General features: G+C 32.3%; 2 protein-coding genes across 3 annotated transcripts in view; both read left to right on the forward strand.

Moving 5' to 3' along the window:
* Positions 1-7,898, forward strand: part of LOC102681323 (protein MLP1-like) — a 10,720-nt gene extending 2,822 nt beyond the window's left edge. For both annotated transcript variants that reach the window (XM_031509074.1, XM_031509073.1), the window contains 6 exons: positions 366-3,098; positions 3,387-5,241; positions 5,562-5,675; positions 6,866-7,077; positions 7,236-7,271; positions 7,364-7,898. In XM_031509074.1, coding sequence (XP_031364934.1) covers positions 366-3,098; positions 3,387-5,241; positions 5,562-5,675; positions 6,866-7,077; positions 7,236-7,271; positions 7,364-7,678 — 5,265 coding nt within the window. In that variant the 3' untranslated portion in view covers positions 7,679-7,898. The remainder of the gene's footprint in view (positions 1-365; positions 3,099-3,386; positions 5,242-5,561; positions 5,676-6,865; positions 7,078-7,235; positions 7,272-7,363) is intronic.
* A 1,753-nt stretch (positions 7,899-9,651) lies between these two features.
* The window catches only part of LOC102681448, a 2,361-nt gene continuing 1,014 nt past the window's right edge, over positions 9,652-10,998 (forward strand). The window contains 4 exon segments of the mRNA XM_006612759.2: positions 9,652-9,687; positions 9,689-9,772; positions 10,410-10,565; positions 10,741-10,896. Of these exon segments, the coding sequence (XP_006612822.2) occupies positions 9,667-9,687; positions 9,689-9,772; positions 10,410-10,565; positions 10,741-10,896 (417 nt within the window). The 5' untranslated portion in view covers positions 9,652-9,666.

The raw sequence follows: 10,998 nt of genomic DNA on the forward strand, positions 1-10,998 counted from the left end.
GTGTTACGATACGTTGAAACGCTCGTTTGAGGGTTTGTTTGAGATGGAAAGTTGCTGGGAAGTGTAGGTAACAGGTTAATTAGTATTCAGAGACTTTTTTTTAGAAAGAGAGAGAGATGATGCAAAAAGACATAGTCGGTGAAAAAAAGAAAGAAAAAGAAGTTTTCTTCTTTGTATTTTTTTTTTTTTTTTGAAACAACGTAATGGAAAGGTTTAGATGCCTTGTTAACTTTATGTGTATAATTAATACGAAGATTATACGATTTCATTTGGAAGAAATATTCCGCAAATTAAATTATGCGTTAAAATCTTACTACTTTATGATTTATACTCTTTTCGAAAAAAGAGACTCCCTCCTCTTTCAGATTTCGGATCTTTTGAACACGTTAAGACAGTCGGAGATAAACTTGCTCGGTTTGGACGGTTTGAAAGCTAAGCTGGAACGTCTGGAGCCGGAATTGTACGAACTGAGGGAAACGAAAGAGGAAATAATGGACGAGTTAAATATGATGCGCGACACATTGAAGGAGAGGAACGATCAAATAATCCAGATATTGGAAGATAAGGCTAAGCTGGAGGAATATTACAAGAACAAGGTTAACGAGTTAGAGGCGAGGTTCGAAGAGCAGGAGAGTTTAAGCGAGGAGCTCGAGAATCTGAGGAATGAGTTGGAAAAGCAAAGGATAAAGAACAAAGAGCTCGAGGCGTGTTGCGAGGACATGGATGTCCTCGAGAACAAGCTGGCCGAGTTGGAGAAGGAGCTGGAGGATAACAGAGGCGAGCTCGAGAGATTGCAAAAGGAGAATTTGAATCTGAAGGATGAGATAGAGGTGGAAAGGATGGAGAACGATAAACTTCGCGACCGGTTGGAAGAGTCGAAAAAGTTGATGGAGGACAACGAAAATTTAAAGGCTCAGCTGGAGCAGCTGCGAGGCGAGAACAATGATCTGATGGGGCAGAAGAAGGCGCTCGAGGATTTAAATAAACAGTTAAACGAGGATAACGAGAGCATGAAGCGAACGATGGGCAATTTGGAGGCGCGAATCGACAATCTCTCGAATGAATTGAGCAACGTGGAGCGAGAACGGGACGCGTTGCTGGACGAGAATCAGAGTGTGAAGAGGGAGCTGGAACGAACGTTGACGGAGAACGAAAATCTGAAGACGGAGTTGGACAAGGCCGATGAACAACTTGACAAACTGAAAGCGGAGAAGAACGAGTTGCAGAGGAATTTCGACACGATGAAACTCGAGAACGAGACGTTGAAGGAGGACGTAAAGGCTTTGAAGGACGACCTTGAAGAGTCGAAGAGAGAGATGAAAGCGGTCGGTGATGCGTTAAAGGATAAGGAAGAGTTAAAGGACGTCGAGTTTCGAGAACTGCAACAAAATATGCAGAACTTGAAGACTGAAAATGGCGAGTTGAAGAAAGAGAACAACGATTTGAAGAAAGAAAACGACGATTTGAAAACGAGAGCTTCGGAATTGGAACACAAGTTGGACGACGTTAAGAAAGAATTGGATGAAGTGGAGTCGCAGAATGCCGATTTACGTGCCAAAATCGATAATTTGGAAAAGGAATTGGAAAAAGACAAGAAAGAGATCGAGCAATTAAAATCAGAGATATCTTCGTTGAAGAATGCTCTGGATAAATGCGTGGACGAGATGGAAAAACTGAAGGTAGAGAACGAGAAACTTAAGACGGAGAGAGAGAAGATCGAAACGACCTGGTCGGACGAAAATACGAGTTTGAAAGCTAAAAACACGGAATTGGAACAAAATTTGACCACCGCTGTAAAGGAATTGGACAAAATAAGATCGGAAAACGCCGATTTGCTTAGCGAGTTGAATCGTTTGAAGCAAGAATTGGAAAGTGGTAAGAAGGAGATCGATCAATTGAAATCCGAGATAGGTTCTATGAAAGACGCTCTCGAGAAGTGTGTTGACGAGATAGAAAAGCTAAAAACTGAGAACAAGGACCTTAAATCGGAAGTTGAAGGCTTGGAATCTGAGAGGGATCGCTTGACGAACGAAGTTGCCGATCTGAAACCAAAAATTTCAGAATTGCAACAAAAATTAACCGACGCTAGCAAAAAGTTGGATGAAGCGAAAGTAGAGGATAGCGATTTGCGTGCCGAAGTGGATCGTTTGAAAAAGGAATTGGAAAATGCTGGGAAGGAGATCGATCAATTGAAAACCGAGATGAACTCCTTGAAAAGCGGTCTCGACAAATGTGTGGACGAGATGGAAAAGTTGAAAAATGAGAACAGCGAGCTGAAATCTCAAGTTCACGGACTTAGGGGCGAGGGGGACAGTTTAGCCAGTGAATTGACTAACATGAAGGGCGAAAATTCTGCTTTGAAAGATGAGAAAGATCAATTGAACAAGCAATTGGCGGAGAATAAGACGGAAAATGAAAGATTGAAAAAGCAGAATGATGAATTAGAAACTGAGAATACGAAGATAAAAAAAGAGTTGGAATCGTGCAAGGGTGAAAATAACAATTTGAAGGACGAAAATAACAAATTGAAGGATGAACTTGAAAAATTACGAGGACAATTGAAATCGTTGAACGATGAAACGAATAAATTAAAACGCGAGCTCGAGGAAGCTGAACATAAAATTCAGATTTTGGAACCGCAGTTGTCGCGTGTGCAAAGCGAGAACGAGAAATCGCAAAGTGAATTGGCGGTTTTGAGAAACGAGGCGAACGAATTAAAAGCTAAATTAGATAGAGAAACGCTCGACAATGTAAATATGCGAAACGCTATGAAAATATTGGAGGATCAAATGCACGATTTGAATAAGAAATTGGACAATTGTAGGGCGGAGAACGATGCTTTGAAACAGGAAAATAAAGATCTTAAAACGAAGTTATCGGACACGGAACAAGTTGTATTGAATTTGAAAACGGAATGTGATAATTTGAAAGAAGATATTACCGATTTGCAGAGAAAGATCGAACAACTCAAGCAGAAAATCACTGATCAGGAAGCGGAGATAGACCATTGGAAAGTGGAGCATTGCAAATTCGAATTGGATAATGAAAAATTAAAAGCTGATCTCGAGAAAATATTGAAAGATTTGAACGAATGTCAGGTAAAATAAATTATTTGCTTAACAAGTGAATATAAATTTCGTTTGATATAATTTTATTATTGTTTATATATATTTATTCACGGGAAATATTATATTTCATATAAAATATTTTCATCGTGATTAATGAGACAAAATAAAATTTCTATGAATTTTTAAGAAAATTTTCAAAATATTAATACGAATTTTCGTTCTTTCTAAATTAAAATTAATATTATTATTAATATTAATATTACACTATATGCATATCACGTAAAAAACGTTTTCAAATTTAATTTTAAATTTTTACAGGTTGCGAAAAAAGTCATTGAATCAGATCTAATCAAACTGAAGAACGAGAAAGACGATCTGAATAAAAAATTGACCGATTTAACGTCGCAATTGGACCAACAGAAGAAAACATTGGAAGCGGAAAAATCGGCCAAAGATAAGGGTGATGTACAAATCGCTTCCTTGAATTCCGAACTCGAAGCGTTGAAGAAAGAATTAGAGAAATTGAGAGCGGATAACAGCAAGTACAGAAGTGAGATAGACGATCTAGGAAAACAACTCGTATCGGCGAAGAACGAGCTGAAGGATTGCAGAGATGAAGTCGTTGTGTTGAAAAACGCCAATAACGCGTTAAGGTCTGAATTGGATCCTCTGAGGAGTTTGAAGGATGATTACAATAGGCTGACAACCGAATTGGACGATCTGAAATCTGAGAACACGAAACTTCTCCAAGACAAGAGAAGTTTGGAGGACGAGTTCGGGAAATTGAGAGGAGAGGGTGATGGGCAGAGGGTGGAGATCGACAGATTGAAGACGACTTTGGACGCGGAGAAAACAGCCGCGGAAAAATTAAGATCGGATCTTCAAAGTTGCAAGACTGAAAATGATAAATTGCAAGCGCAAATCAACGAGATGAAGAGGAATCTGGATAAAATGGAAACGGAGAATGATCGTCTGAAGAGAGAGCTCGACGAGTCGAAGAAGAAACTCGAGGATATGGAGGCGAAGATGAAGTCTCTGGAAAATCAGCTATCGAATTTGTCGGTGGAGAAAGAGGAGTTGGTCAAGGAACTCTATCGTACCCGTGAAGATTTGAACAATCTCAGAAACGAATTGGAGAAACAAACGGCTGTCAAAGATACAATGGCAAAGGAGTCGACCAATCTGAAGGAGGAGCTGGAAGCGTTGAAAGCGGAATTGAATAAGACTCGTGATGAAAACGACAAGCTGAAGAACGAGAATGACAAGCTGAATGCGGAAATAGCGAGATTGAATAAACAATTGGACGCACTGAAAGATGAAAGTGCGAATCTGAAGAATGAGATCGAGAATCTGAACGAAAGGAACGCGGAATTGTCTAAGGAATTAGCCGGGGCGAAAGATAATTTGAAAGATATGGAGACTCAATTGAACAATCTGAAAAGAGAGAATGACGATTTGAAAAATAAAATCAATAGTCTCGAGGATAAGATGCAAGAGGTTGATGATTTGAAGAAAAAGTTGGAAGAGACTAAAAAGGAATTGGATAAGCCGAGCCTGGAATTGGATACATTAAAATCAACCAATAAAAAATTAGAAGACGATTTAAATAATGCGAGAAACGAATCGTTAAATTTGAAGAATGATTTGGATAAGTTGCAAAATGATTATAATAATTTGCAAACTGAACTTACTGATTTGAAAATGGAGAGAGATACATTTAGAGAACGTGCTGCCGCGTTGGAAAAAGATCTGGTCAGGGTGAAGAGGGAAAATGACGAATTGAAAGATCAAAACGCGAAATTTAAAACAGAATTAGACGATTGCCAGGAGGAGAACAATAGGTTGCTTAAAGAATTGGAGAAGTTGAAATCGGAGAATGTGAAACTGCAAGACAACTTGATCAATGCGAAAAGCGAAGGGGATAGATTAAAAGAAGATTTGAACAAATTGAAAAAAGATTATACCGACTTGCGGGGCGATTTGACCAAGGCGAGAGAAGACAGGGACATAAGAAAGGAAAAGGATGTGGAGTTGGACAAAGAGATTGACGAGTTGAAGACCACAAATGCAAAATTGAAAAGCGATTTATACGATTGCCAGAAAGAGAACGAAAAGTTGCGCAAGCAACTGACTAAATTAAAAGCGGAAAATGACAAACTGAAAAAAGCTTTAGGTACGATAATTAATACAGTAGCATTTCAATTGTTCGAACTTTTCGATGCTGCAAATTTGATGGTGACAAAAATAAACTATTTTTACAAATTCGAGTAAAGATATGCAATATTAATAAAAAGCTGGGATGAGGATTTTTATTAATTGCACGTATATTTTTTCTTCCTTTTATAGATATCGTATTTATTAATATTATTTAGAAATGAACAAAATCATCGATAAATTTGATTTTTCAATATTTAGAAAAGTTTAGCAAATATCTCTAATATGAAAAAATTATTTTCTAGGAATTATTCATTGTATATATATGTGTGTGTGCAGATAAAGATGTGGATCAAAAAGAAACGGAAATTGACAAAGATATTCTGGATGATTGCAGCGAGTATGTTAAAGCAAACAAAATACTGCAGAAAAATTTTGAAAACCAGTTAAAAGGTATAAAGAATAGAATAAAGATTTCTTTCCGAATGTGCATATATGTAAGAAATTATTTTTGTCGCTTTATTGCTTCATTGTCATTATGATTTATCTCAATTGAGATTATTTACAATTTTTAATCATTTACAATATCTGATTCATTTGAATATTATAGACTCGAAAAAATATTTAAATGCAACATGATTGTTGTACAATTATATTTCTTTAGAGTTATATATTCTTTAGAGTTTAGAGTTGTAGAGTTTTCTTTTTATAAGTTAAAGTATATATTCAGATCTTATATTTAGATTCTTATTATAAATTTAAGATCTCTTAAAAATTTCTTCATTTTAAATATTTATAAATACCTATTTTTATCTATCTTTTAATATCTATTTTTATTAACGTTAAATCAATGGATTTACGTACATATTATAAATAATTTTTTTATTGAAAGATAAAAATGAAAGTTCATGTATAGTTCAAAGTTGAACAATTTTTATCTGTCATTGACTCGCACTAATCTCTATGTGTATATACATATTATATGTACATACATGCAGTATATGTACATATTTTGTACATGGTAATAAGTTTGACGTAATATCGTGCTAATTAATTTGATCAGAATCGATCGATTAGAAAACGTATTACACGTATTATCTTCAAGTGCGTGTAAGTATATCCATGTTTTAATCGCAGTTTACAATATCTGGCTAAACGTATCAGCATATTACTAGCTTAATATTACGAGGCTTATGATAAGACATTAAACGATCCTATGGTTCAAGCTAAAAGCGACAAATTATACACGCGAATTACCGGTGTACGAAAATTGAAAAGAACATTGAAATTATAAACATTTGATTGATCGACAAAGAATAATAAAAAATATGAGATTATTGATTCATATAATTGGGATAAAAATCAAAATAATAAATAATAAGGAATAAAAAATAATTTAAATTTTTAATGAATTAACATTTTGAAAAATAAAGATTTATTAAATTTGAGAAGATATAATAATACAAATATTGTTTTCAAATATTTAGTATTTTACTATATTTCATCTTGAAGATTTATATATACATATTTGATAATTTTACTTTTTCATTGAATTACATTTAAAAAAATTATATTTTTCATCTTTGATTTCTTTTTTTAAATTATGAAATACAAAATATATGTTTTTTTATTATTTAAAATAGGTGTACAACGTCTTCGAGACTACATCAATTATTTAGACGGTAAGGGTACAGAACCCAAAATGGCGGATAAATTGGAAGAATCAGAAATAAATCCAAATACAACAAATGACATTGAGATTGAGGATTTGTTGAAGATGTCTCAAGATTTAAGTATCAATATTAATAAGGCAGAACAAGAAATACAAAATCTTGCTAAATTATTAAAACCTGTGGTATGTACAATATTCATGATAAATTAAAAACTATATCGTAATATTTTAAATAATTAATGACCATTTCGAAAACAATACAATAATTAATTATACAATAATTAATTATACAATATTAAAAAAATAAAATATATTCAACATATAATTTAATTATTTTTCAGGAACTTGGTGCCTTCGATCCTGATGGTTGGTTAAATGTAAGTGCAAGAATAATAGTCATTAAACGTATCTATGAATTATACATTCGTTTGAATATCTTGTTTAACGTATTTATCGTGTTTCATTTCAGTCATTGACACTTACGCAATTGGCAGAACTTCATGACAAGATATGTGAATTGACATCAGACATGGTGCAACAAGATTCCAAAGCTGTTCCATGTGAAGCACCCCAACGATCAGAGAATTCGACGGATATTTTGAATAAACGTATAGCTGCTTTGCAGAAACAGATTGCGGAGAAGCAAATGGAGGCAGGATGGAAGCTTCAGGAGCTGAAGAGAGCTCTTAGAAATGAGCAGGCTAATTTAATTCGATTGTCCAATGAGATGAATTTGGAGAGACAACGCAATTTTAATCTTCAATCTAGGTTGGATTCATCTTGATATTTTCTCTTCAAACAATTATGTTTTACAAAATATTTCACGGCATGTATCTAATCTTTGTTACTTATGATTATATCGATAAGTCTGTGTAAGTATGAATTGTATATCATCAATTATATATCTGTACTTCGTTCAATAATGTAGTCATCATCGATGTAAGTGTATATAAATGAAAAGTTGAGATTTAAATTTTTCATACATAACTGTTTCAATTTTTCTATTTATTTATACTTGTGTATATCTAGTAATAAATTTATAAATTCCAGTGACTTATATCTATAAAAAATCACACAAACATTAAAGGAGAAAAATTAGATCAAATGTTAAGGGATGAAAAATTCTACAACTGGACAATTAAAAGAGGAGTCAAACAGTATTCCAGAAAGAAAGAACATGATCTGGAATACTTTGAAAAAATATTTCTTTTGAATACAATTTACCAAACTTATCAAAATAACCTTTACATTTACAATTCTTTTACAATTGTTGAAAAGCTTTTATCCAGAATTAATGATGAATTACATTTAAGAGACTATACATACCTACTTTTATCACATTAAATTAAATTATAATCATTTATATACAGTACAAACCATATATATAACAATGATATATTTGGAATAAGAAATGATTATTAAATGCCAAACATCTTTTCCTTCTCCTCCCCTTGTACGGAACATGTTTGCCAACACGTCGATATTTTTCAATCGTTCAAATCCATCCAGAATTTATCCTGAAAATATCGTTCTGGACGATCAAGTTGCTTCGCCATCGAATAAATTACTTCTATTCCAGTAATTTAATCGCGTCGCACCGGTTACATTCTAATTAATGAAGCGCGGAAGAGGAGAAGGAGGAGGAGGAAACGAGAGGAACAGGAAGAAAAACCGTTGGCCGGGGCCAATAACGAGCAACGTTCTGGAAAACAGTTACGGCTAATAACGGCCAATAGATTCGGCGTGGCCGCATTTGCTCGATTTCGCGCGCGACAACGCGATTTCCTGTTTCGTTTTGTGCCGCGGTGTTGTTCGATCGAGATTAATTCAATTGCATCGTGGACCGCATCCACTCCCACGACTTTATCAGGGAAACGGTCGATGCGGCTCGTGCGTGCACACCACGGCCGGATACCATTGGCAAAGAGTACGCATATAATTGAAATGCGCGACTAGATCAAGTGGTAAATGAATTGACGAAATCCATTTAGCCGTATGCCCGCTCAGTCGGAATTGAAATAAGCTCGTGAAGCGTCCATCCCTTGTAACCTGGTGTATTATCGAAGTGACGCTGCGTTGACATATTCCATCCTTTGGGAAATGAATTCGAAGCGACCACGTTTTGCACGTTTAGAAAATTTTAATCTTGATCGATTAATATCGAGAATATTATTTGATGGGTATATTGTGGAAATGATGATACAAGTTCGTATTTTTTCTCCATAAATCCTATCCTTTGGGGATAGGATTTATTTAGATACGATTTTTGTAGATATGGATTTAATGAGCACAATTTGTTTAGGAAATCTTGAACCGATTGGTCATCGATCAATATGAAAAAGTAAAAGTACGTATAATGTTTTTAATTTTTATCTTTTTAAAATAAAAATTGAAATTATTATTTTTAACGATAATCTGTAATAAGAAGAATTTATTATCACAAACTTTTTTCTTTATAAAATAATTAATAAATTGTTTTAAATATTTTATATCTAGAATTTTAGAAAATTTCAAAAAAAACTTATGAATAATTCTAATAATGATTTTATTTCTTTCGTCTTTATATAGATGTTCGCTTCAGGATTTGTTAACAGTATATGCATATGCACAATAATAAAAATAGTTATATAAAAACGAGATATTCTAAAATTGTTGTTCTTTCGTGTCAGTTTCGTAATTACACGAGATAATGATTTCTGATAAAATCACGAATCACATTATATTTTCAGCTTTTTTTCTACAAACTTAATAAATGAAAAAAAACAGTGTTTAATGATAAGTCGAATAGAGTACTTTGTGTATCAGAATACAATACGTTTTCTGGATCAAGATGTTCTTGTGGTTATTAACAGTTTGTATGCTACAATGCACAGTACAGGTAAATATAATTAATTAATTTTTTATTACAAATGATTTATAAAATATATATTACATAAAAATAAATTTCCTGTGAAATTACATTTGTTAAAAAAAACCATATAGAAATAAAGTATAATAATAAAATGTCAGTTTTTATATTTAATTTTAATAAAATATTTGATAATTTAAATTTATATAATTTTTTTTCTTTTTTTTATTTATATATATAGTGTATAATGTTGACAATCTACATATAAATATCTATTATATATAAATATCTATTAATTTCTAAATGTTTAATTAAATTAGGATTATTAAAAATATTAAATTTTCGTCTTGAGAGTGAACTGTAAAACTTGATAACAAAATTTATCTATTAGAAGATATATATATATTTATAGATTTTTATTGGTTCTGATACGATGATCATAAAGTATATGTATTTTGTCATGTTTTGAAAGATCTTAAAATTTATTGTTACTATTATTTATCACAAACATCAATGATCATAATTATTTGTGCTATTTAAAAAGAAAGAAATATTCCTTATGAATATTTTTTGTAAGAAAGATTTTATTCATATTTACATATTACTGTTCTAATAAAAAAACTTTTTAGTCTTCAATATGAACAATAATTTTTATTATTGATAAAAGGCAAGTTACGAGGTAGTGTTCGAAGATGCTGAGTGTTTCGATATAAACGAAAAATATATAAAGGAATGTGAAATAAATGTAGACTACGATAGTGAATATGGATCTAAACTGGATGCATATCTGGAAATTCTTGAAACTCCTTATGATTCCATCAAAGTACGTATAGTTACTCGTAACATAATAAATAAAAATATTATATCTTGAAAAATTGAATAAGAAAATAAGATTGATGAATCGAATATACTATAGCAAATTTTAATTATATTCTATATCCAAATAAAAAATTATTTGAATCATTCATTTTTTATCATATTTTTTTTTTTTCTTATAGCTGGAAGTTGATACGTTCACTACTCAAATGGGTGAATATACACTTCCTATGGCAATTCACTTAGAAGATGATTTATGCAAATTTGTAAGAGAAGAAAATTCTATGGGATATTTATTTATAAAGTCAATAAATATAGGGACTTGTCCTCCGAAACCAGTATGTAAATATTTTAATTATTATATTATTATTATATTAATTTTAATTTATTTAAATTTATTATTATTATTAATTATATTAATTATTAAAAATATAAAATAT

This window comes from Apis dorsata, unplaced genomic scaffold, assembly GCF_000469605.1.
Source record: "Apis dorsata unplaced genomic scaffold, Apis dorsata 1.3 scaffold_126, whole genome shotgun sequence".
Classification (NCBI taxonomy): domain Eukaryota; kingdom Metazoa; phylum Arthropoda; class Insecta; order Hymenoptera; family Apidae; genus Apis; species Apis dorsata.